This window comes from Budorcas taxicolor, chromosome 8 (assembly GCF_023091745.1).
Source record: "Budorcas taxicolor isolate Tak-1 chromosome 8, Takin1.1, whole genome shotgun sequence".
In the NCBI taxonomy this organism is placed as follows: Eukaryota; Metazoa; Chordata; class Mammalia; order Artiodactyla; family Bovidae; genus Budorcas; species Budorcas taxicolor.
The window spans coordinates 109,492,725-109,519,387 of record NC_068917.1 but is presented as its reverse complement, the minus strand read 5'-3'; the positions used below and the strand labels follow the sequence as shown (position 1 = coordinate 109,519,387).

At 46.3% G+C, this 26,663-nt stretch overlaps 1 protein-coding gene across 1 annotated transcript in view; it reads left to right on the top strand.

The window, feature by feature from the left end:
- The window catches only part of ASTN2 (astrotactin 2), a 1,033,755-nt gene that overhangs the window by 475,243 nt on the left and 531,849 nt on the right, over positions 1–26,663 (top strand). The window contains exons 8-10 of the mRNA XM_052644759.1: positions 15,510–15,594; positions 16,063–16,137; positions 16,861–16,998. Of these exons, the coding sequence (XP_052500719.1) occupies positions 15,510–15,594; positions 16,063–16,137; positions 16,861–16,998 (298 nt within the window). The remainder of the gene's footprint in view (positions 1–15,509; positions 15,595–16,062; positions 16,138–16,860; positions 16,999–26,663) is intronic.

The window sequence follows — 26,663 nt, the reverse complement described above, 5'->3', positions numbered from 1 at the left end:
CCTGACTTCCTCACCTCTTGAGAACATTTTAAACCATCAGAATATTTCGCCCTTGGGAAATAGGCCCCCAGCTGCAGTTTGCCCCAGCGCCTCCAGGAGTCTTTTACAACGTGTGCAGACCGTGTCGGCTCTTGGCATTGCTTTCCAGGCCTGTCTTGCATGCTTGTGATAGATCCATTCACTCATGCAAAGAAAGGCTTCAGTGCTGGGCAGCTGGAGCCTGGCGAGCTCCCCATAACCTCCATTCATGTCTTTCTTCTGCAAACATCGACTGAGCCCCAAAATTGAGTTGGTCTCCAGGGAGGGAGGTGGACCAGACGCTGCCACCACCGTCTCTTTGCCAGTAATCAAGCTGTCCTCCGAGTGGGCTCCGTTTTGTGTTTAGAGAGGCAGTCAGAACAAAACTGTGAGATTGAAGGCTTTGAAATCGGGCAGATCTGGGTTAAAATCTTGGCTTTGCCTCTCAAGCGAAACTGGTACAGTTTTAAGCAAATTGCTTAATTTTCCCCAAGCCTCAATTTCCGGCTGTTTTTCATCAGACAAAAAGATATTCACCTTTGCTACATTATTGTGACAATTATAATCAGTAGAAAGTACCTGTTACATTGCATGGCAAATATACACGTTCAATAAATGGGAATTATTGAATCAAAGGCAAAAAGAGCCCTCAGTGTTGGTACTGCTTAACCTACAGAAGACTTAATCATGATGGAATGGAAGGCGTGATGATAGAGTAGAAAGGGTGTCCATGAAACCATTTAAAACACTGCATTTAGCAGCAGCAGTGGCCTTTTCTGGTTATTCGATACCACCTATAGGGAGCCAGCCCACTGCGCCACACTGTCTTTCTCCTCCCTCTTGACTGAAGGCAGCCTTTATTTCAATGTAGGTGGTTAAAGGTCTCTGAATAGGAGGTATGTGTGTGTACCTGCCAGGGAGTGAGGGAAATGTCTAGCTTTTCTCCCGAACATACCAAGACTATCCATGAGAATGGGACATCCAGGAATTCAAGTTGCTCCCCTTGAGTCAAGCGAGGTCAGCTGCCTCACCCCGTGCAGTGTGAAGCGACGCTGCAGTTTCTCAGATGCCCACAGATGGACGCTGCAGTGAAGCCTTACCCTAGTGGAGCAGGCGCTTGGGCTGACGTTGCTTCATTTTAGTGGCTCATGGCAAGTCTCCCTCGTGTACCAGTCAATGCGGCGTAAACATGTTTTGTAGATGGATGTGCGTCTTACGAGTGGGAAGGATTGTCTCTTGCACATAAGCTGTTGCTAGAAAGTGGGGGCTGCCTTGGGCGGGGGTGAGGGGGGGAAGGAGAGGTTTGTGTGCTGATGTGCTGGCGAGGGAGGCGGGCAAAGCGTGTGGGATGGATGGGAAAGGAAAGAAGGGAACAGGAGGACGAAAGAAATCAAGGGAAAGAGGCAGAAAAGGAGGGGCTCTGGAACAAGCAGGATATGAACGTCTTCCTTGTTCCAGGCACCTTTACACACCGTGTCTTACGTCTTCTTCATCTTCGCATTAACCCTTGAAGCAGGCAGATCGTTCTTTTTATCTCTTGTTTTCAAGAAGGGGAGATGAAGGTGGGTCTGGGGATTTCACTTGGGCCTCTGACTCAAATTCAGTTCTTTTCAGTGCAGAGGGATACAGAGGGAAAGAGGCAGACAGGCAGACAGTGGATGGGTATGCAACAAAGGGAGGGGCCAGGACGGAGACGCAGAGACCAGAGAGAAGCAGCAGCAAAGGCGCGAAGGGTGGGAAACGGGGGCAGAGATGGGTGGAGAGAGCGAGTCGCAAAACAGGAGAGAGACGGCGAGAGGCAGAGGCGGGCGCAAAAACCTGCACGTGAATTTAATCAGGAGCGAGGGTCGCAGAGCGAAGGTGAGCTGGGTCCTGCTGATTGTACGCATGATATAGAATGGTACGGCATTCCAGATGGAACCGGAGTGGGCAATCTTGCCATGTCCCAGGAAGCTTACTCTGCTCACCTGCCTAGAGCTGAGGCTAGGTTTGAGGAAGGGACTCCTCTGCAGCAGAGTACAGATGTCATATGCCCTCCCCTGGTTCTCTCCATTTCCCCCAGTTTCTGCTTGGGAGAAGGCCAGAGTCGGTACTTGTGAGTGTCTGGACTGCCTTGCAGTCTGGCGAGGATGGCGCAGGCAGAGGGCACGATGCATGCGTGCGGCCCACTGTACCCTGTGCATGCCTGAAAACTCATTACTCCTTTTGTTTTAATTCTATAAATGAAATTTGACTTTAAACTCACAAAGATAGCTGCTGCTTGGGGAAAAACATCAATGCATCTTTTTTGGTGGAGTAGAGAACTCTTTTGCAAAATGAGTAATTACCCTCTGCTTAATTTATTTTGTATATTTCATTTTGCTGTTTCAGGCTTTGTGCAGGCGGGGGAACGACTGCGTTATTAATCACTGTGTGTTCTGAATGGGATGAGTCTATATTTTATCCTCACAGCATCCTTGTGAATGGGAGAGGACGGGGCATATGTTCCTCATCTTCTGGGAGACAGGATGAAGCTCAGAGAGATGAAGGGGCTTGAGCAAGGCCACTGGTTAACCAGTGGGGAAACAGAGCTGAGGGTCCCGTGGCAAAACGACCCCCAGGCCTTGCGTTCTCCCTGCATCTGTAAGCTCCAGCACAGTGTGGTGAGTGGCCAGGGAGAGCCACCAAGGCGGGTTGTTTTGAGTGAGGTAGACGGTCATGTTGAACTTCTCCATCTTGCCTGGCACAGTGTTGGGGAGCACTGACTCCAGAGTCACACAGAAAGGGGTTCGGATCCAGACCCTGTTGTGTTCCCGCTGTGTCATCTGGAAGCCAGGCATTTAACCTCTGAGAGTTTCGATTTCCTCACCTGTAAAACCAGGATATTAGCATCTGATTCACAGAATACTTGAATGGATTAATGCATGCTTAATGAGATCCATATGGGCCTCCCTGGTGGCTCAGTGGTAAAGAATCCACCTGCCAGTGCAGGAGATACAGAGACTTGGGTTCGATCCCCGGGTTGGGAAGATCCTTGGAGTAGAAAAAGGCACTGCAGTGTTCTTGCCTGGGAAATCCCTAGCACAGAGGAGCCTGGCTGGCTACAGTCTGTAGGGTCGCAAAGAGCTGGACACGATTGAAGCAGCTGAGCACACGTGCACATATTTTAACCTTGTCTTTCCCCCAAATTACAACCTAGGCACCCAGGATAAGAGTTATGGTCAGGGGAGGACATTAAAACAACCAGTGTGCTAATAATAGTCATTTCAGTAGCAGGTTAAGATTCTGGAGCCCACACCGGGAAAAGCATTCTTGGTGGTGGTCAGTGTGAGGAGAAGGCCTGATTAACGTCATTATAGGACTGAGGAAACCAGGTCTTGGCCAGAGACCAGCAATTATACAAAGCCACAGAGCCATTAGGGGATGAATGCAGAGTTTGAAGCCTGTTCTAAGCCCAGTTCTTGTCTTCTCTGCTTTAAACCACCTCTCCCCATGCATAACGCTTGGATTTATCTTTGGGGAATTTATGAGAGAGGATACTGAGATGTCCAGGGGCTGTTTCCCTGCACCTCTGTAACTAGGATGGGATTTCTCACTGCCTGATCCAGCTGATCCAGTGTTCCTGCTGGTCCAGAGAGACAAAAGGGCTGTGATGTCCCATTTACTCTCTGACCTGCCTCCACACCCATCCTTCCTCTTCTTGAAAACTCCTTTTTCCCCTTTAGAGAGAGACAGTGCAGCCTGGGACAGCCTCACAGTCTCTGGAACCAGCCCCCTAGATTCCAATCCTCTTTGCCCTGTGACTCTAGGTAAGCAAGTTACTTAGCCCCTCTGGGCCTTAGTCTCCTCATTTGTAAGGTGGGTTTGAAAATAGAACCTACTTTATAGGGTTGCGAGGGTCACATGAGTGAATCTAAATAGAGAAATTCCAGCACTACCTGGCAGTTACGAATCTCAGGGTTCCCTCCTCTTCACTGGTGAGCCTCTGGCCCAGGGGGCAGAATTTGAAGCTCCTTCTTCTGGGTCCTGTAGCTCTTTGCACACACACCCCTCTCCAGTCTGAAACACACCTTGCGGTAATATGTTTTCTTCTCAGTCTCCCCGCTCAAGAGTCACTGTGTGAAGGCAGAGACTCAGATGGATTCATCTCTGTGCACGAATCCCACCCGTGCTAGGCACAGAGGGATTGTACAGAGAAGGCAAGATAGTCTGAAGAAGTACAGTCTGTACCAGAGATGGACAAAGACCAGGCGGGTGGGGAAAGAAAGGATCTAGTCCAGCAGTAAGCCCAGGAGAAGAGCTGCAGCCCCGAGGTCCTTGTTTTTAATATGTTCTCTCCAACCCTTGGGAGAAGGCAATGGCACCCCACTCCAGTACTCTTGCCTGGAAAATCCCATGGGCGGAGGAGCCTGGAAGCCTGCAGTCCATGGGGTCATGAAGAGTCGGACACGACTGAGCGACCTCACTTTGACTTTTCACTTTCATGCATTGGAGAAGGAAATGGCAACCCACTCCAGTATTCTTGCCTAGAGAATCCCAGGGATGGGGGAGCCTGGTGGGCTGCCGTCTATGGGGTCGACAGGGTCGGACACGACTGAAGCGACTTAGCAGCAGGAGCAGCAGTAGCAGCTCCAACCCTTGTGATGGTTTTTGAAGCTGGGTTTAAGATGTCCATTTTCTGATAAAGAAACAGAGGCCCAGAGAAGTGTGGTGAAATATCCAGGCCACTCAGTCTGGGAGCAGGAGACCGAAGGTTCAGCCCCAAGGTGCTTTGGTTCCAGATTGATGCTCTTTCCCTTTCCTGGGGCTGTGACCCTTGGCCCCCCACCCCCACCCCTCTAACCCATTCTAGGCTGATCCAAGGAGCTTGAATGATGCAGGCTCTGGGGTGGAGGGTGAGGAGTGGTGGATGGCAGCCCCTCGCCCAGCAGGGCTAGCTCTGTGCATGCCTGTTAGGAATCCCATGCTGCTTAGTTAGAACCAGATTCTTTCTGGTTATCGGAGATGTCTGTGTCTCTCTCTGTTCCAGGCTTTTAGATTGTTTTCACCCTCCTCCATCCACCATAATTTTAAGGGAGTCTCTTACTTCCATGCTTTCCCCCAGACCCTTATTTGTAGATAATTGTGTAGGAGGGCAGCGGGCGGGGAGGCACTCAGGGATGGAGGAGGCTGGGAAGAGAGGATGGAGCTGGTGGAAAGGAATCACCATGGCTAAGACCTTGCAGGGGGGGTCCTAGCATGGCCTGGCTGGTGGCCTTTCAGAGCTCCAGGCATCCCACATGGGTCTGCCCACGTGAGCTGAGTCAACAGCCAGTTGATCCCTGTGTAGCCTGGATTAAGGACTGTGATCTCCGTCAGACCTGGTCACCAGCCTGTGTCACCACCACCTTTTGGCTTCTGCGTTTTTTTGTTTTTCTTCTTCTTGATCTCAAAGGCACAATTAGGAAAGGCAACAAGGCAGCTGAGATGCAGGCATCCACGTTTGTCTCAAATGCTTTGGGAAGAATAAGGCCAGCATGACTCACTCCAGCAGCTTAAAAGAAAAGGGGGGACATCAGAGATACCCACCCAAGGTTGCTTCAGATGTCATCAAGGCCGACCTCCTCACTGTACAGATAGAGAAACTGAGTCACAGGGAGGGGGGAGACCTGCCCGAGGTCACGCAGCACATTTGGCTGAGTTAACTTCTAAAGTCCTCTTCACTTCATAAAGGTCTGAATTATGTCTTGTGATTTCACTCCAGTGGTATTTCTCTGACTTTCAAGCCTCTATTCTCCGAACTCCTGAGCTTCCCATACACAGCCTGCCTCCAGCTCCAACCCCTCAAGAAATGCTGACTTCGGGTCATAATACCACAGCACATTAGAGATAGAACCAAGAACTGGAATCTGAACAAGATTTGGAAGGTGATTTGGGGAACTCTGAGTACTAGTTACTCATTTTACAGATGAGAAGACTGAGGTCTGGATAAGTGGAGCGATTTTCCCAAGTTTGCACAGGGGTCAGCTCTGTAAAATGTATTCCCTGATGACACTGCTTGTATTCAGAACTGCCCAAATGATCTCATTCCCTCACTAGATAATTATTTTGCCGCTTAGTTTTCCCTTCATTTCCAATTTCCTGTCAAGCCCTGGTCTCTCATCTGTTGAGCACATTTCTCTCACTTCTCTGGCTCTGCTTTTCTCAAGAAGAAGGTTTAGGGCAGACCCACCTCAAGAAGTAGGTCCTGGTCTGCAAATGAGTCTCACACAGCCCTGTTCTTTTCAGGAAACCCAGGGGTGGTTAGAACAAGAAAGGTGCAGGGAGGGAGAGTACTTGGTAAGAGGGAAGATTGGCTAGGCCAGTTAGGAAGGACTTTGTATTCTGCCAGAGCTTATGAACTCTATTGTGAAAGCACCTGGAAGCCCCTGGGGAGCTTCTGAGATGAGACGTGGGTGCAGGTGTTCTCTGAGAAGGGAACTGGCCACCACTTAGGTTGATGGACAGACACTGAAGGTAGGTCTCCAGTGATAAGACTTTATCAGTGGTGCACATGGGCAATGTTCAGGGCCGGCACCAGGGAGAGCTGGGAAGGAATGGGTTTAAGTAACAAAAAAGAGGTAGAATTAGTGGGATTCAGGTGCTATTTGGATTCAGTTCAGTTCAGTCACTCAGTGGTGTCTGACTCTTTGCAAGCCCTTGGACTACAGCACACCAGGCTTCCCTGTCTATCACCAACTCCCAGAGCTCGCTCAAACTCAAATCCATTGAGTCGGTGATGCCATCTCATCCTCTGTCATCCCCTTCTTCTCCTGCCTTCAATCTTTCCCAGCATCAGGATCTTTTCCAGTGAGTCAGTTCTCATATCAGGTGGCCAAAGGATTGGAGTTGCAGCTTCAGCATCGGTTCTTCCAAAGAATAGTCAGGACTGATTTCCTTTAGGATGGACTGGGTTGATCTCCTTGCAGTCCAAGGGACTCTCAAGAGTCTTCTCCAACACCACAGTTCAAAAGCATCACGGCACTCAACTTTCTTTATGCTCCAGCTCTCACATCCATACATGTCTACTGGAAAAACCATAGCTTTGACTAGATGGACCTTTGTCAGCAAAGTAATGTCTGAGCCTCTTCTGCTCTGTGTGAGGTCCCAGGTTCATTCCCCTGCATCTCCAAACAGCTTAGGGTTTATTATCGACTATAGATGAGTGGTATTGATTTTTAAAATATTTACTCTTTAGGTCTCTTAAGCCCCATTTATAGAGATCTCATTTTATGTTACATGCATTCTCACTCCATAAACTCTTGGGTAAGGAAAAACAGAACCCCTCAATTATGAGCAATCTGAGTTTCTCTTGTGCGGGGCTCTCCTAAACCACTTCAAAGTTGACGGTGCTTTCATTATCATCATGAAGCCAGTGGACTGGTGAAATAGTTTAGTGTGTGCACCCTGGAATCCTCTTGTTTTCTCCTGGGTCTGCCACACAGATGCCTGAACTTCATCAAGTGGCTTCGCTGCTGTGAGTTTATTTTCTAATCGGTAATGAGGCTGGTATCACCTTTCTGCTGGAAGATCAGTGATGCATTTTGAAAAGTCCTTTCAACAGTCTGTGGCGTATTTTGGTTTGGTTAATTTTTTCCCCTGGACCTGTGCATGAGTGCTAAGTTGCTTCAGTCATGCCTGACTCTGCGATTCTATGGACTGTAGCTCTTAAGGCTCCTCTTTCCATGGGGATTCTCCAGGCAAGAATACTGCAGTAGGTTGCCATGCCTTCCTCAGGGGATCGAACCCGTGTCTCTTACATCTCCTGCATTGGCAGGCAGGTTCTTTACCATTAGTGCCACCTGGGAAGTCCATCCTATGGGTTTAGATTACCATAAATAAAACATTCAAGGATAGTAATAGTAGCATTCATTTGTGATGCCAAAAAGCTGAGGGAAAAACACACACACATAGATGCCCATCAGTAATGGCCCCTGCATTGCAGGCTGATTCTTTACAGATGAGCCACCAGGGAAGCCCCCTTTTTTCCTAGACCAGAGGGGCCAATTTAGCATCTTGTTTTAATGGAAAAAATAAATGCTTTCTAGATGAACGATGGTCTCAATTTCAAGGTGTGCCCTTTGCCAAGCCAAAGGAACCTCAGTTTCTTTATCCGTCTGTTTGGGGCAGCTTGGATGAAATTATCTCCAAGCTGGCCCCCACGTTCCCTGAAAAACAGGTTGCCCTCGTCGATGGCCCCTTCTACTGAAGGACACAGGCACTGATGAAGGCATCAGTCAGAGGGGCCACCTTCTCCAGACCCCACAGCTCAGAGGAGCTGGTCCCCACCTGGGAGAGTACCAGATGAGTGTAAAGCCTTCTTCCTAATCCCGCCCCGCTGGCTGGCTCCCTCCCTCCCACCCTATCATCCCCTTATGATTCCATTTTCACTTGCCTCCGACTCAGTCATCACTTATCATCACGGCCCAGGGACACTGGCCACTGTTCATTTTCCCGTTCACTCTACTTGTCACTGCAGCTTGAAAAGGCATTTCCCTGGGCCCTCAGAACAAGTGTGCATGGCACCCTTTCCTGTTCTGACTCTGACTGGGCTACCTGGGGTGTCTACCCCTCTGCGTCACCTGGCCAGGCATGTGGTAGGCGAGACGGGCTGGGCATAACATGACCAGGGGCCTGCTTTGTGCTAGGAGTAGTGAAGATGCTTGACATATATCACTGTGTGTCATCTCGCCGACCACGCTCACGACTAGTACCAGGAGGAAGGCTCTCTGGCCTCACTGTAAAATCAAGAAACTGAAGCTCAGACTCAACGGGTCACTTGCCCAAGGTTGTGGAGTCAGGTCTTCAAAGCTCCTGCTGTGAAGTTTCTAATCACAAACATCACGACAATAAACATAACCACAAGGGCAAGAGCAAGGGGTGCTGCCTTTAATTTGACGATTCTCATGAGTGAGAAAACACGGGTTAGAGAAGAGGAAACACCTTCAAACTACCTGCACTGATGATTTCCAGAATCATCCATGGCATCGTAATGATTTCCAAAATTAAAAGAGGACTAAAGGTTAAGAATTACTCTTCCAAATATCCCCTGTTCAAAAGTAGATACTTTACATAGTGATTGCATTGAATTATATTACCCATGTGATGAAGGGTTATCGGGTTGATTTCTAGGTAGTAGCGATAAGCTTCAGGGATGCATCAGACCTTCTGTTAATTGAGCATCTAGTATGTATCAGTCTTACCCAAGTATGTGGTTGGCCACAAAGTTCAGTCATGTACCAGTCTTACCCAAGTATGTGGTTGGCCATAAAGTTCAGTCGGGTACCAGTCTTACCCAAGTATGTGGTTGACCACAAAGTTCAGTCGGGTTTTCCTGTAGCGTCTTACGACATCCATGACAACACTGGGAGGGAGATACCATTCGACTCCTTTAATGACATGAAGCTGAGGCTCAGAGAGGGTGACTAAGCTGGCCAGGCTTGTGAACAGAGGCGCAAACGGCCAAGGCCAGGATCTCTCTGACTCCTTCCCAAGCCATGAGATGGCTCTCTCTAAGGGGACATGGTTTAAAGAGTGTGGAAGAGGGCGTAGGCGTAGGAGATCAGGGCGTGCTGCAGGAGCATTTTCCCCAGGGTAGACTGAATTATTGTCTGGTCCGCATCTCTCTAGAGTACTAATATGCATTTACATCCTTGGCATGCTTGAGATGAGAAAAGTGAGATTTCTTCCCTACCCTGTCTTCGGGCTTGGCTCAAGCGTTGCTCTGGCCAGTGGGTTGGTAGCAGATATGATATGAAATGAAGTCTAAAATGATAGGAAATGAAGTTAGGGATGCGCTGTGGCTGGCCTTGCTCTCTTACGTCCCTGCCTCTTGCCATGAGAAAACCACGTTCCAAGTAGTGGCTGGTCCAAGGAGGATGCGGGTCACACAGAGCAGAGTGGAAGCAGCTGAACTTGGAGCTGAACTGAGGCCCAGCTGGATCAGTCCACCCAGAGGTGGAACAGAGCAGAAGCCTGCTTAGTTACTGACAATACAATTCTGTGGGTTTCGTTACACGGCGTCAGTGTAACAAACCTGTCTGATGTACCTCAGGCCTATATTTCCTTCTATGAGTAATGACCCGGTGGTTTTTTTAACCCTTAGTATCAGAGATCAAATTGCCAAAATCCGTTGGATCATAAGAAAAAGCAAGAGAATTCCAGAAAAACATCTACTTCTGCTTTATTTGACTATGCCAAAGCCTTTGACTGTGTGGATCACGGCAAACTGTGGAAGATTCTTAAGGAGATGGGAATACCAGACCAATAATAAAGGGTCCTAGTACCTAGCACACAGTTGCTAGTTACTAGGTGGCTCAGTAACGGGTAAAAGGACCCACCTGCCAATGCAGGAGATGCAGAAGACGCGGGCTCAATCCCTGGGTCAGAAAGATTGCCTGAAGAAAGAGATGGCAGCCTGTTCCAGTATTCTTACCTGGAAAATTATATGGACAGAGAGCCTGATGGGCACAGTCTATGGGGTTGCAAAGAGTTGAACGCGACTGAGCATGCGTGTGCGTGCACACACACACACACACACCCCCACCCACCCACACCCACACACACCCACACTAACGAACACTATGAAAATACACACACCCACACTAATGAGCACTATAAAAACACTCAATCAGATCCCCTTACAGGAGCCACTTTAATGAAGAGATTAAACTTTTTTTTAATGATATATATCTTAAACATTTATTTCTTTTAATATAAATTTATTTATTTTAATTGGAGGCTAATTACTTTATTGTATTGGTTTTGCCATACATCAACATGAATTCGCCACGGGTATACACGTGTTCCCCATCCTGAACCCCCCTTCCTCCTCCCTCCCCGTACCATCCCTCTGGGTCGTCCCAGTGCACCAGCCCCAAGCATCCAGTATCATGCATCGAACCTGGACTGGCGATTTGTTTCATATATGATATTATTAAGGTCTGCATTATCAATCACTTGTAAATTCATGTTTTTAATGTGTTCAGGATACTTTAAGTCATTATATTTTGAAAAATAGTTTCTGTTTTTAAATGTAATACATTCTCATTGTAGGAAACTCAGAAATGTCAAAGGCATACAAAGGAGAAAAATCGGGAGCATGTTACTGGACGTATGAAAATATTGAGAGCTCCAGTGGAGTGGAAAGGACGCTGGAGTAATAGCCAAGAGTCCTGCGTGCTAATCTTGACTCGTTAGGAGGCTAGTCCACTTACTTGGCTAAATGTCTTCACCTTCTGAGCCAGAGTTTCCCCGTGCGGAAGGTGAAGCTGGGAAGATTTGAACCAGCTCAGCTGCGAGCCTCTTCTGCTCTGATGTGAAACAGAAATTCTGTTGTAGCCGTTTCACCAACTTTCATGTTTACCCTTTTCATTTCCTTGGCAAATACCTGTCATGGATGTAAAAAAGTCTTTCTCTAGTTGGAGAAGGAAATGGCAGCCCACTCCAGTGTTCTTGCCTGGAGAACCCCAGGGACAGGGGAGCCTGGTGGGCTGCCGTCTATGGGGTCACACAGAGTCAGACACGACCGAAGCGACTTAGCAGCAGCAGCAGTCTTCAGCAAAATCATCATTATTCTAAAGGAATTCAGCCCGAATTCATGATAATTGCAGTATATTTATATATTCACTAAGTCATCCAGTCCTTCATTCGTCCATTCAGCAAATGAGTCTCTAGCCCTTCATCAGATATGATATAACTACTAGGATATGGAGATGATTAAGAAAAGATTTTTGCAATCAAGAGACTCCTAGTTTAGTGGGAGAAACAGGCAAGAAGTGTCCCTGTCCCTGTGGCACAGGCATTGCTACTGTGAAGTATGTGTTGTCGTTTAGTCGCTAAGCTGCATCCTGCTCTTTGTGACCCCATGGGCTTTCGTCTGCCAGGCTCATCTTTCCATGAGGTTTCCCGGGGAGGAATGCTGGAGTGGGTTACCATTTCCTTCTCCAGGGGGGTCTTCCCTACACAGGGACTGAACCCACACCTCCTGCTTGGCAGGTGGATCCCTTACTACGGAGACACCTGGGATCTCCATTGTGAAGTGTACGCTGGATTTCTTTATGTGCCAGGCAGGGCAGCAGGGGCTGGATGCAGTGGTGAGCAGGATGGCAGGCATCACTTTTTCCAAGGAGCGTCTGCTGTGGAGACAGGAGTCAGGGAGCCTGGACATTCACAGTCAGCACAGGAAAAGCAAGTCAGCATGTGTCCCTGGAGAGCTGACCTTCAGCAGTCTGGCCACCCTGGATACAAAGGCAGAATTGAGGATGGGACTCACCCAGGGAAGGGGTTAACCCTCAAGTCCTGCTGTCAGAGACTTGCATCTTGCAAGAAGGTACTGCTTGGTTGTGAATAGTGGAGAGTTCGCTGAGCCAGCAAAATGGGAAGTGGAGGGGGGTGCGGTCAATAAAGCCAATAGCCATGGCATTGAGGGAAATCCTGCCAGAGACACACAGCCCAGCTGCTAAGAGTGATCAGAGTTAAGGTTAAAGCAAGGAGTGTCCAGAAAGCTAGAGGTGAGAAATTAGGAAAGGCAATGTAAATGACTGGTTCTCCCTGGTACCCAGAACTGACGAACGTCTATTCCTAGCTTCCATTTTGCAGATGAGGAAACTAAGCCCCAGCTTGGAGGAGGGTACCTATCCAGTATCCCTGCAGCTAATGTGCAAGCATACATCAGAAGCCAGTTGGCATCTTGAAAGGGAAGGCGGAGGAAATGAGCTTAGGAGCAGCTACTCACTGTCTGCCTGAGCCATTGGTGGTACACTTCCCTCCTTCAGTTGCTTCTTGCAGCAGCCCCGAGGGATTGGCTGAACTGGCATTCTCGCTGTCTCACTGAGACAACTGAGACCCAGATGGTGAAGCCACGTCTTCCCCAAGACCATACATCTGGGGAGAGAGGAAGTGAGAATTGGAACCCGGGGCCAGCACTCCTGCTTTTCCCCCTCCCTCACTTCCTGTTCTCCAGGCAGCCTCCAGGGTGGATACTTCTCATTTGTAAAATACACATTTGTTGTATAACAAGCGGCAGTAATTAATGATCCATTCCAAGACAGGGGAAACTTGCCTAGTAAGCACACACGAAAGAAAGAGAAAAATATGGCAGCGCCCTTTTTTCTGTACTGATTTCTCGTTCTCACTAATACTCCCAAAACGAAAGAAGGAGAGGAAAAATGACTTGTGCCCTGTCCCGAGTCACTGATAGGAGAGACAGGAACCTCAGCCCTTCCATGGAGAAGAGCCCCCTGTCCCACCAGCTCCTGGCTCACCCCTGCCCAAATTCCCATCCCTGACTTCACCTCTGCTGTTATGAATCACGAAGCCTGTGGCTTGTGGCAGATCATAAATCAGGCCTGGGAGTCTCGAGGACAAATCCCAGGACTTTTAATCTTTAATATTAGACGTGCTTAAAGTGGTGAATATTTCATGAAGGGACTGTTGCATTTTAACACATCATTAGTGACTCCTCCCCCCACCCTTCGGGTTGATTATTCTGATCCAAATCTCAAGGATCTCCGCTCTTTCCCTCCATTTTCCTAACCTCCGGCAACAGTCAGTCCATTAGGTTGCACATATTTGAAGCACTGGCATTCAGTGGAAGACCCTTGGGGATGTTATTGGAAGGGAGAATTACAGAGAGCTTCCCTGCCTGCAAGCAGCCCCCTCTTATTTACTAGGTATCCAGAGGAGAGGAGAAGAGAGGTGCATCCATCTCTCTCTCTCTTCTCTTCTCTCTCCCTCTCTCTCTGTTTCTCTTGCTCTCTTTGTCTTTCAACAGTCTTGTTCTAAATATTTTGAATATTCGCTCTGATCTATTCTTTTCTCCACATTATATCTTACTACCCTTTTAGTTTAACCAACATTTATTAAGCCCAGGCTGTTTGCCAGATACTTGCTGATGCTGAGTTTACAAAGATTAAGCAGCATTGGAATATATAAAATGAATGAAATTGTTAACACTCAGAATACTTTGTATAAGGTCAAATGCCTAACACTGACAATGAATCAGGGGAAACAATAAGGCTATTTGATGAATACAAACATTTTTCTTAAAGCAGTTAATGGGTGATAGTTTTAGAACCTGTGTTACCCTGGCGTCACGTTCACTGCTATGTTTTGTTTTGATTGCACAAGGTTGAGAAAGCCGATTCATAAGACTCGAAGTGAGTAAAAAGCCTGAGCTTGTTAGCACCTCGTCTCTCAGTCTCAGGATCCTATTCAATGAAACAAAGATGATAGGAGAATTTTTTTTAATGAGGACCACATAAAATCCATTTATCTGGCCACCAGACTTAATGCGACAGAGCTCTCCACCGTCCTCAATTCCAGCGTGTACTGAGTGTTTAGCCTTCGTTGTTTTTATTATTAAGGAGATTTCAAACTAAAATGTCTTAAGGAACATTAAAATCTAAAAGTTTCAAAGTCTGAATCTCCTACATTAAGCTAGATGTTTCCATGAAACATAATTTGAAAATACTTGGGTCAAGCCAACCAGAATGACTGTGGGACTAAAGAATTGCAGGCATACTTGACTGGCTCTAAGGAATGGAGCAGTATTTCACACGCTTTTTTTAAATAGAATCTATTTTTGGTAAAGCATCTGGGAACATTCTACAACTACATCTTAGGAAAATCTAACAACTAATTGAATCAAAACATTTTCCCCCAACCTTAAGGAGTCAGCAGTGGGAAGGCAGGACTCTTCCAGAAATGAACTCTGAAGATACATCAGAAAACAGGACATGTGCGCCCAGAATGAACTTGGCCAATGAGAAACTCTACTTAAGGCAGCAGCGGATGCTAGCGAGGCTGTGTTCAGCCTCGTATAAGGCATGGGCAGAAAATGACAAGACATGGACGCATGGAAGGATGGATGGTTCGATAGATGGAAGGGAAGCGGACAAGAGGGAAGATGAGGGGAGGGGAAAGAGGCAAGTAAAACCAATAGGACCACCACCAACAAAATGAAATAAAGACTGCAGATGGTAGATGGAAACAGTTTTTCCACAAGAGGAAATCAGAGGTATTATATTTGGAAGAGGTGGCATTTGATTTGGGCCTTATAAATGAACGTGAATTGTTCATTCAGGTGGAGAGAGTTCAATTTTCTGATTACACTTTTAGCACAAGAGTACTTTATCATAATTTAAATATTTGAAAACAGGATGTCCGTGTGTAGCCACCAGCTCACTCTCTGTCTCATTTAGTCACGAGCTCCTTCACCGCCTGGGTTGCACCTTTGACCTCTGCATCCCCAGTGCTGAGCAGAGAGCTCGGCGGGGAGGGTGGCCAGGGCTTGCCGAGTGAATAAGTGAGTGAATGAACAATGAATGAGCTCTGTTAACCACAGTGTCAGATGGGCTAGAACATTCTCTTTCCATGGCCTTTGCTAAAACGAGGCAGCTCACTTTATTTTCCAAGGGAACAAGGACACCAGGAGAGAAGGCTGTTTGGGGCAGGCAGTATTTCACAAGACCCTTTCCTCTTTTGGCTTACAGGAGAGTGCAGCTGCCACGAAGGCTATGCCCCTGACCCGGCTCACAGACACCTGTGTGTGCGCAGTGACTGGGGGCAGAGTGAAGGGTGAGTAGCCAAGAACATCAGGCGAGGCAGGGACAGTGGGGCCCTCCACTGCTCCCCACGGACGCCACTTCCTTTGCAGAGGTTGTATTCCTGGGGAAGTGAATCCTATTTCCCACTGAATCCCAGTTTAGTTTTAAAGGTACATGACTGATGACAGATTTCTAGAGAACAAATGTTAAGTGTAGCTCACCCTCCCAAACCATACGCAATCAAAGAACACTCTCTTGAGTGGAATAATAAAGAAGAATCACATATTTTATGCATAAACTCCAAAAGGGACCAAGAGGACTTTGAAATGCTGAGTCCTTCTGTGAAATGGAGACTGGTATAATATAAATAGACTTACCCTATCATTAGCTCTGCAAAATTCGATAATTTGTAGCAGTTCTTCACCAGTGTCCACATATGAATCGCATCTGCTTCTAATACCATCTCTTATCCTTTCCCTTTCTCAATTTTTTCTTACAGTCCCTGGCCGTACACAACACTGGAGAGAGGCTACGATCTGGTGACGGGGGAGCAAGCCCCTGAGAAGATCCTCAGGTGAGTTGACAGTTCTGTTGGGGAACGGTCTGATGGGGAGGTATAGTTATACATCCTTAGTTAATTGAACCTGTGCATTTCTGGGATGCAGTGGTCCAGGTTGCTATGGGAATCTGAGTTTCATTTGTCTGGCATCTAGACTTTATAGATTCAGATACTTGAACTAGAGGAGACATTACTGATTATCTAGTCCAGTGGTTTAAAAATATTCTCTAGCCATAGAATCTCTTCCTGCCACTACCATGAAATCTTGTGTGAAAACTTCAGTACTTAAACTGATGAAGACATACAGCAAATTAAGGGGCAGAAATGGGAATCAAATTTTGGTTGAAATTGATTCAGAGTCCATACTCTTCACCTTTGTGCAGACTGCCCCTACCAGCAGTCACTTTAGGTCCTTCTGCTCGCCATCAGGCCTGCTTGGGAAAGTCCTTGAAATAGTCCCTGTCTTCACAAAGCCCACTGCTAATTAGGAATCAGGACCTAAACTCAAGAAAACATGCCTACCAATATAGAGTAATGCACGGGCTAAATGATTAACAGAGGAAGAAAATGGCCATCCATGTCTGGGCGAGGTTGGCCAACGTCAAGCCTTGAAGCGTGTAGGCGACTCGGTTGGGTGTGGAAGTTAGAGAAGGTTCTAGAAGGAATGGGAGGGGCCCCTTTTTGCTGTATTTTCTCTGCTTCCCAGGGAGTCCCCCAATGGAAACTCTTACATTGCAGGTCTACTTTCAGCTTGGGCCAAGGACTCTGGCTTCCAGTCAGCAAAAGCTTCGTGGTCCCCCCCGTGGAGCTGTCCATCAACCCACTGGCCAGCTGCAAGACCGACGTGCTCGTCACAGAAGACCCTGCAGATGTCAGGTAGGGAAGTCGCCTCCAGCACCCATACCATGGGCTTCTTAGAGCCCCAGGAGGCCCTCCCTTTCAGGGTCTCGGAACTCCTGGGGAAAAGTGCCCTTCATGATGTTAAAGCAGGCAGCTGCCTAGTTGGTATATAAGAAACATATCCTGTGTGCCATGTTCCACACTCCTGAAATTGACCTCCATGGTGGCCTCAGTGCCTCTGTATTTCAACATTATTACTTTCCTTTGGGGCTTATATAAAACATGAAAGAGGTTAACACGTTATTTAGCTCATTCTGGGATCTTTAATGGTCTTCTCTTATAAAAGACCATTACTTAATAGTATATGGAAAAGTCGTGAAGGTAAAATATTGGAAGATGAAGTGCTTTCTCTTTTGACTCTGATACTAGAAACAGACTTTGGGCTGATCAATAGGATAGAAATGTCCAGGTCAAATGAATTTGCTCTTTACTCAAGAAACGATGGAGACTACATCTTTCTTTCCACATTTTGTACCTTGTAGTTAATTTCATTATAGACTTACTCTACTGTGTTCTAATTAGTTGCTTACATATCATTCTGTGCTATTATGTAGTGAATCCCTCAAGGTCAAAGAAAATAACTTACTTAGCTTTTAATTCCCAGTTCCCAGTCCATACTGGACATCTGCTAAATGTTTATTGATTCAATTATACAGGTGATCTTAGATCTGAATCTAGCACTATTCTGGAGCTTTCTAGTGTAGGGTTTTTATCCCCTCCCCCTCCTGATTTGATTAGTTGAAGAACTCTAGCATTTAAATGTTGCAAAAAATGGACTCTGATTTTGCTTTTGGAACTGGTTTGTACTCAGCTTATGGGCTCCTGAGCTGGAGCGTGGAGGCATGGCCCGGTGCTTCCAGTGCTTGCCATTCTACCACTGCACAGCTGTCTTTCAGTTAAGATGCTCTCGATGTCTATGGCATCTTGATAGGGAGACTCACCTTCTCAGCCTTTCATGAAGGGATGGACACAATATGATTTTTTACTGGTGTTTCTCCAAAGAAGTAACTTTTAAAAGATAGAAAATTAAAGGGATAACATTTAGAAAATGAAGTGATAGTTACTAAAAACTAAGATGGTTTCATGTACATACAAATTGATTCATGGCAAATTATCATGGTTTCCATTTTTGTTAGAGCTGAGGTCAGTGTAGCTTCAGTAAAGCATCAGTAAGCCCTCAGTAAACCTTCAGTGCTAAGGTTACTCAATATTACATATTTCAAAAATGGAGAAAAGAGCATCTGGTTGAAGGATTCTTCTTGAAGGCCTTGTGACCTTGTCTCAAATCAACTGAAAGGTTACCAGACTTCCTCTGAGTTCTGTACTGTTGACATTGAATTTGTAGTTTCACTGACACTATAGATGTCGGACTGGCTGATGGTTCCACACTCATTCTGGAGTTGACCAAATCTGACTTGGAATCCCTTCTCTACCACGGATGAGCTATATGACCCTGGTCAAGTTCAACTTACTAACTTTCCATCTCTTTGCAAAATGAGGATAGTGATAGTGCCTATCTAACAATATGTAGTAATAACAGTAACTCATCTCCACTGATCATTCCTAAACACTTTACTAGCATTATCTCACTATGGTCTTACATCAGCCCCCCAAATAATGCTATTATTATTTTTATTTTACAAATTAAAAAGAAAAAAGTCTGAGGTATATAGGTGATAGCTTCACTAGGAGGTGGTGAAGCCAAACTGCAGCCTGCCATCTCCCCACCTTCTGAACCCATATTCTTAACCATTTCATTGAAATTGTTGCTGCTGTTCAGTCGTGTCTAACTCTGTGAGCCCATGGATTGTGGCATGCCAGGTTTTCCTGTACTTCACTATCTCCCCAAGTTTGCTCAAACTCATGTCCATTGAGTCCATGATGCCATCTAACCATCTTATCCTCTGTTGTCCCCTTCTCCTTCTGCCCTCAGTCTTTCCCAGCATCAGGGTCTTTTCCAGTGAGTCAGCTGTTCACATCAGGGGGCCAAAGTATTGGAGCTTCAGCTCCAGCATAAGTCCTTCCAGTGCATATTCAGGGTTGATTGCCTTTAGGATCAACTGGTTTGATCTCATTGAAATACCAGCTAAGAATTGTTGCAATGATTAAATAATATGTGTAAATACTGGTACATAATATACTTCAAAAGCACAGGCTTATCAATTTTAGATGCATTCAATTCTTCTGACAATAGAGTTCAAGTAGAAACTGGTCATGGAGGAGGCAATGGCACCCCATTCCAATACTCTTACCTGGAAAATCCCGTGGACAGAGGAGCCTGGTGGGCTGCAGTCCATGGGGTTGCTACTAGTCAGACACGACTGAGCGACTTCGCTTTCACTTTTCACTTTCATGCATTGGAGAAGGAAATGGCAACCCACTCCAGTGTTCTTGCCTGGAGAATCCCAGGGACAGGGGAGCCTGGTGGGCTGCCGTCCATGGGGTCGCACAGAGTCGGACACGACTGAAGTGACTTAGCAGCAGCAGCAGCAGCAGCAGCAGAAACCGGTCATGGCGGGGAAGGCAGAGGCAGGAAGTTTGCATGCTATGTCATGCTACTGAGAGTGGCCGTGGTCTGCAGGATAACTCAGTTGCCTTTTCTCCTTCAGTTTGAATTATTACATTCAACAGCAAGCCAGATATGGAGAGGACCAGAATATCAACTTCCAAGGACTTTAAAACATCATTGGAAATACTAAAACAAAATTGAGAAAAGTATAGACTAGAATTTATTTCAGGGAAAATTTTATATGTCATTGAAAGGAATACTGTAATTAAGTTGAAGGGGGTGAGACCTTCAAAAGACATGAACTGATAACAATTAGATGTCTCTGAACTGCTAAGAAAGCTGTGCCTGGTTACACAGATGGTGTGCCTTCATCGAGTTGGGAACAGATCAGAGTTTCTCAGGATGGGAGAAAGGATACTGTTTTGCAGTTTGGGGTCCTCCTTCTCAACCCTTTGAAGAATGTTCAAAATATACTTCAAATATTTGAAGAATGTTGGTTTGATTAGGTCACTAAATTATTATCTTGTTTGGGGTGCCCGCATGTCTTTGTCTGGGCTTGCAGTTGCAGACAGCCTTTTAAGTCTTACCTTCATCTTTCTTCTCACATGCCATCAGTTTCATTGCAAGAGTGGATGAAAGATTGTAATCATCACCATTCAAAAGAATCTGTGCTCTGTAGGTTGAGTTTTCCAAGCTTCACTAATAAACCTTGTTTGACATGACATTGCCCAAGCAAGCATATCATAGGCGTTTAAAGAATTAATAAGTTTCAGTCATATGCTATGTTAGAAATTAATAAATAATAGATCATAATTATAGATAGCCAATAATATGCCACAGAATCACAATTGTGAGATTAAAGGAAAAAAAAGCAGACTGAGGAAGGAAAAGATAAGCATTTGGATAGGATTGGGAGGGAAAATTTAAAGCTTCTTTCTTATTTGATTTTTTTGTTTTGGTTTTAAATTCATGACAGAGTTGAATTTATATGAATTTATGGAATTTATGGGCAGATATGAATTTATGGACAGATATGAATTTATGGAATCTCACATTAGGAGAGACAGAGCAAGTTAGACTCAAAAAGTACAGGCTCAACTCACCTGGGTGTCTAAATTAAAAAAAAAAATTTGATGATGACAAATGTTAGTAAGAATATAGAAAAACTGGAACTCCCATACCTTTATAGTGGGGATGTAAGTTAGTGTGACCACTGTGTAAATCTACAGAGCTGTATCTATTAACGTTGAGCATCTACTTATCCTATAGATGTGTGTGTGTGTGTGTGTGTGTGTGTGTGTGTGTGTGTGCGTGCGCGCGCGCGTGCGTGCATGTGTATGTGTGCGCGCACTATGATGCTTCAGTTCTGTTGGACTCTATGCGATCCTGTGGACTGTAGCCCTCCAGGCTCCTCTGTCCGTGGGATTCCCCAGGCAAGAATACTGGAGTGGGTTGCCATGCCCTCCTCCAGGGATCTTCCCAATGCAGGCATAGAACCCTGTCTTTTATGTCTCCTGCACTGGCAGGCTGGTTCTTTACCTCCAGTGCCACCTGGGAAGCCCCTATCCTATAGATGGGCGTGTCTGTGTGTGCATGCTAAGTTGCTTCAGTCATGTCCCACTCTTTGCAACACTATGGACTGCAGTTTGCCAGGCTCCTCTGTCCATGGGATTCTCCAGGCAAGAATACTGGAGTGGGTTACCTTGCCCTCTTCCGGGGGATCTTCCCAACCCAGGGATCAAACCCACGTCTCCTACGTCTCCTGCATTGGTAGGCTGGTTCTTTACCGCTACCATCACCTGGGAAGACCACAAATAATATGTTCAAGAATAGTAATAATAGTATTCATTTGTACTGCCAGAAAACTAGGGGGGAAAATGCAGATACCTGTCAATAACAACAACAACAAAAATAGATAAATAAAATTAAACAATGGAATGTTATTAATGCTGAATATTAATGAATACAACCCTTACGCACATCACCACTGATGAATTTCACAAATATAAGGCTGAATTATGGAAGCCAGACGCAAATGAATATCTATGGTTAAGTAAGGATCAAAAACAGTAAAGACAAAACTATAATATTATAAATAAAATAGGGATTACCTTGGGGTGATGGAGGGCATAGTGATTTAAGGGAAGTATGCTGGCAATATTTGATCTCTTGATCTGGGTGGTGGTTACATGGGTGTTTTCATTCTGTAAAAATTCATCTATTTGTATAGATATAATTTGCACATTTTTCTCTATGTATGGCATATTTTGATTAAAGATACAGTCTGTTATGTAAGGTAGTTCATTCTTCAAAAAGCATAGACTGTAGAGGCCAACTGAACTGCCTGAGTTCCAGTCCCAGGTCTACCATATGCTTGCTGCAAGAGCTTATTTGAAGCTCTGGTGGCCCTGTGGATAACACAGATAGAAGACTGTCTGTGCTGGATAAGAGAATGGTGAGAATTAAAAGGCGTGTTGTTGTTCAGTAGCTCAGTTGTGTCTGACTCTTTGTGACCCCATGGACAGCACCAGTCCAGGCTTCTCTGTCCTTCACCATCTCCCAGAGTTTGCTCAAACTCATGTTCATTGAGTCAGTGATGCCATCCAACCATCTCATCCTCTGTCATCCCCTTTTTCTCCTGCCGTCAATCTTTCCCAGCATCAGGGTCTTTTCCAATGAGTCGGCTCTTTGCGTCAGATGGCCAGAGTATTGGAGTCTCACCTTCAACATCAGTCCTTCCAAAGAACATTCAGGGTTATTTCCTTTAGGACTGGCTAGTTTGATCTGCTTGCTGTCCAAGGGACTCTCTAGAGTCTTCTCCAGCACCACAGTTCGAAAGCATCAATTCTTTGGCACTCAGCCTTCTTTATGGTCCAACTCTCACATCCGTACATAACTACTGGGAAAGCCATAGCTTTGATTGTATGGACCTTTGTCAGCAAAGTGATGTCTCTGCTTTTTAATATACTGTCTAAGGTTGTCATCGCTTTCCTTCCAAGGAGCAAGCATCTTTTAATTTCATGGCTGCAGTCACCATCCTTGTAAAGCACTGAGTCTGGCACATGGTGAACTCTCTAGAAGCATGAGTTATTATGTTGTTGTTATTGTGGCATAGTATAGTGCATTCCTGTTCTCTCTTTAATTCTTTCTCTTGCTTTTGCTGAAAGGCTTCATCTAATCTGTGGTGCATCTTAAAATCAATAAGGTCTTGGTATTGAGAATTTGTATCAACCCCTTTGTCTTGGGGCTTGAGGAAGATTTAAATGAATATATAAACTCTTGTTTAATATAGTAGGTTCCGTGGCTTTATGGATATGGGGTATTTGCAGAATAATTGAAGCGGTGTACACAGAGTGCCTTGGGATTGGAAATGAAGGAAAAATTCCTGACCAAAGGAATTAGAAAAGGATGTGCAGGAGAGAAACATTGGCAATTAACCTTGAATTGTGCACAGGATTCGGCTGTGGAATTTAAGGTGGGAGGGATGGCTTTCAAGTCTGAAGGGTTGAAGGGCCAAAGAAAAGAACTCTCTCCTGGACAGTGCCCATTCTGCAGCCTGTTCCAGCAGGAAGGTGCTGGGAATGAGAGTTTTAGCATTCGAAACACTAATGATGTCAGCTACAAAGGTGGAGAAGCGAACTCGAGTTGAATTGTGTGCAGATTTCCTTTCAATTCTGAAAACCTTATCTGGGCCCCTCCTGTGTGCCAGGCACAGTGCCAGGCGCCATAGGAATACAGTGATGAATAAGGCCCACCTAGGCTTTCAGGGATTGCATGGTGCAGCGAGGAGCGCTGAATAAGAAACTTGACTTGAGAGATGAAATAAAAGATACTCTTGGGGAGAGAAGCATGGCAAACAACACTTATTGCTACACAGTGGGCCTTCTTCATAGTTTCACCGAGAGCTGATTCTTCTTAGAAGAGACACGCAAGAGTTGCTATTATGGCTGGAATAATAATCATCCACAAAGCCCAGCTTTTGGAGCCCCTCAGTGATTTTTTTATCATCTCAAGTCAATGAAAATGAAATGGTGAAATACTGTTAATTCCCGTACAACACTGAAAGAGTAATGGGACATCAGAATGCAAGCCAGCATCGCTCACTTGGTGACAATTTTCACATTGAATTGGTTCTCGATAGAATTTAAAAGAGTTCCTTGTTCTTTTGACCTCTCAATTCCAAGCACTAAAAAAATTTTTTTCAAGGACTATAAATTTATTTAACACCTACCTTGTGCCTCCTTATTAGTATAGTGGTGAGTATCCTCGCCGGTCATGTGGGAGGCCGGGATTTGATTCCCTGCAGGGAGACTGGCTGGATGCTTCCGAGCTTCCCTGGTGGCTCAGACAGTAAAGAATCCACCTGTAATGCAGGAGACCTGGGTTCAATCCCTGGATCGGGAAGATCCCCTGGAGAAGGGAGTGGCTACCCACTCCAGTATTCTTGCCTGAAAAATCCCATGGACAGAGGATCCTGTCTACAGTCCATGGAATTATAAAGTCAGGCACTACTGAGTGACTAAACCCTTCACTTTCACTTACCATGTGCCAGGCTAAGTATCGAAGATAGAGAAATGTTAGGACAGAGATCTTGGTGCATTAAATGAGACAAAATTGCAAATGAAACATGTTCTACTTTGTGACTGTTGAAGAATTTAGAGGGAAAGTTCAGGGGAGAGAAAGGACCCAAGGAAGGAGGTGGTTTAACTCACCTGGGAGTTGAAGGACACCCTTCATGCAGGAGAGGGCCTCTGAGCCAAACTGCCAAGTCTTAGCAGGATGTCATCGGGCCACTATTTCTCAAAGTGTGTATCCTCAGCATCACCTGCACCCTTGTCAGAAAGGCAGGTTCTCTGACTCCATCTGTGGTAGACTGGCAGTTTCTAATCCCTAGAACCTGTAAATGTTCCCTTATTTGGGAAAAGAAATGGTCTTTGCAGATGGGATTTAAGAATCTTAAAGAAAGTTGATTATCCTGGATTATCTGGATGGGCCTCAAATACCATGACAAGTGACCTCATAGGAGGGGAGTGGAAGGAAATGTAATACACCCAGAGGAGATGGCAGTGTGGAGAGGGAATCGGAGACTAGCGTGAGACAACCACAGCAGGGAGTGCCGGGAGCCGCCAGGAGCCGGGAGGCACAGGGCATCTTCCCCAGGACCTCACGGGGGCCGAGGGGGGGCAGCCTTGCCAACACCTTGGCTTTGGCCTGCTGCTGCTGCTTCAGTCGTGTCCAACTCTGTGAGACCCCATAGACAGCAGCCCACCTGGCTCCTCTGTCCCTGGGATTCTCCAGGCAAGAACACTAGAGTGGGGTGCCATTTCCTTCTCCAATGCATGCATGCTAAGTCGCTTCAGTCATGTCCAACTCTGTGCGACCTTATGGACAGCTGCCCACCAGGCTCCTCTGTCCACAGGATTCTCCAGGCAGGAATACCTAGTGATACTGATTTTGGAGTTCTGATTGTTTTAAGCCATCCTGATTTATGACGATTTGTTCCAGCAGCTGTAGAAAATGCATACATCAGCCAAGACCTGAATCAGATGTTTCAGAGGTGGGCCTGGTAATCTTGTTTAAGCAGTAATCTGGTTTAACTACTCCTCAGGTGATTCTGGTGGACAAGGCAATGGCAACCCACTCCAGTACTCTTGCCTGGAAAATCCCAAGGGTGGAAGAGCCTGGTAGGCTGCCGACTATGGGGTCACACAGAGTCAGACATGACTGAAGCGACTTAGCAGCAGGTGGTTCTGGTGTCCCCTGACGTTTGCATCCTGGCAGCAAAACAAGCTAAGGCTCATCTGGCTTCCATAAAAAACAAAGGATGGAAAAACTTGGAAATTCCAGGGTGGCAACGGCTTTGAGTCCAGCAGGATTTATAGGCTCTATAATGTCGCTGGGCCTCAGTGTTTCTGTCTGTCTCCTGTCCCTCACCTCTGTCTTCCTCTATGTTAACGTCATTGTCGGGCACACTCTCACCAACAACTCCAGGCTTACAGCCTCAGCCAGGCATTGCCAGAGCAAAGAGATGCCCTGTTTCCCTATGATTTAAGCAAAAGTCCTGGTACTGAGTGACATCAGTGAGAGCTCCTTCTTGTGTGGCACTTCCCAAGTATTTGCTGAAATGAGCTCATTTCATCTTTACCCTCGGAGAAGGCAATGGCGACCCACTCCAGTACGCTTGCCTGGAAAATCCCATGGACGGGGGAGCCTGGGAGGCTGCAGTCCATGGGATCGCTAAGAGTTGGGCCCGACTGAGGGACTTCCCTTTCACTTTTCACTTTCATGCATTGGAGAAGGAAATGGCAACCCACTCCAGTGTTCTTGCTTGGAGAATCCCAGGGATGGGGGAGCCTGGTGGGCTGCCGTCTATGGGGTCGCACAGAGTTGGACACGAGTGAAGCGACTTGGCAGCAGCAGCAGCAGATGGCTTAGATGGTAGAGAATCTGGTTGCAATACAGGAGACCCAGGTTCAGTCCCTGGGTTGGGAAGATCCCCTGGAGAAGGGAACGGCAACCCGCTGCAGTGTTATTTCCTGAAGAATCCCATAGACGGAGGAGCCTGTCAGGCTACAGTCTATGCAGTCGCAAAGAGTCAGACATGACTAAGCGGCTAACACTAACACCAATATCTCAAATAAATGACTAAAATTAGCCATACCTGGGTCACTGACCCACTCTCAAACCAGCAATGATGGGGGACCTTTTCCATGTGGATTGAGATTGCAGGTAGGATGAGGGGAATCAGGACAGGCCGCAAATGGATGTTGAACAACAATAATGAAAAAGGCAAAACCCACAGATCTGTAGACAAGACATGGGGTCTTGAAGTGACATGCCTGATGTGGGAGCTTCCAGGCTCCAGGTCAGTGTGTCTGGCAGGTAATGCCAAGGGGCCTGTGGCAGAGGATGCAGTGAGAAGAGACGGTGCGGAACCTCAAACTGCCTTCTCCCTCTCCTCCTCTTTCCTCAGCTCCAGATGCCTGGCTGAGACAGTCAGCAGAGATTCTGGGGGCACTTGCTGTTGTTCAGTTGCTAAGTCACATCCGACTCTTTGTGACCCCGTGAACTGCAGCACACCAGATTCCCTGACCTGCACCGTCTCCTGGAGTTCACTCAAACTCATGTCCGT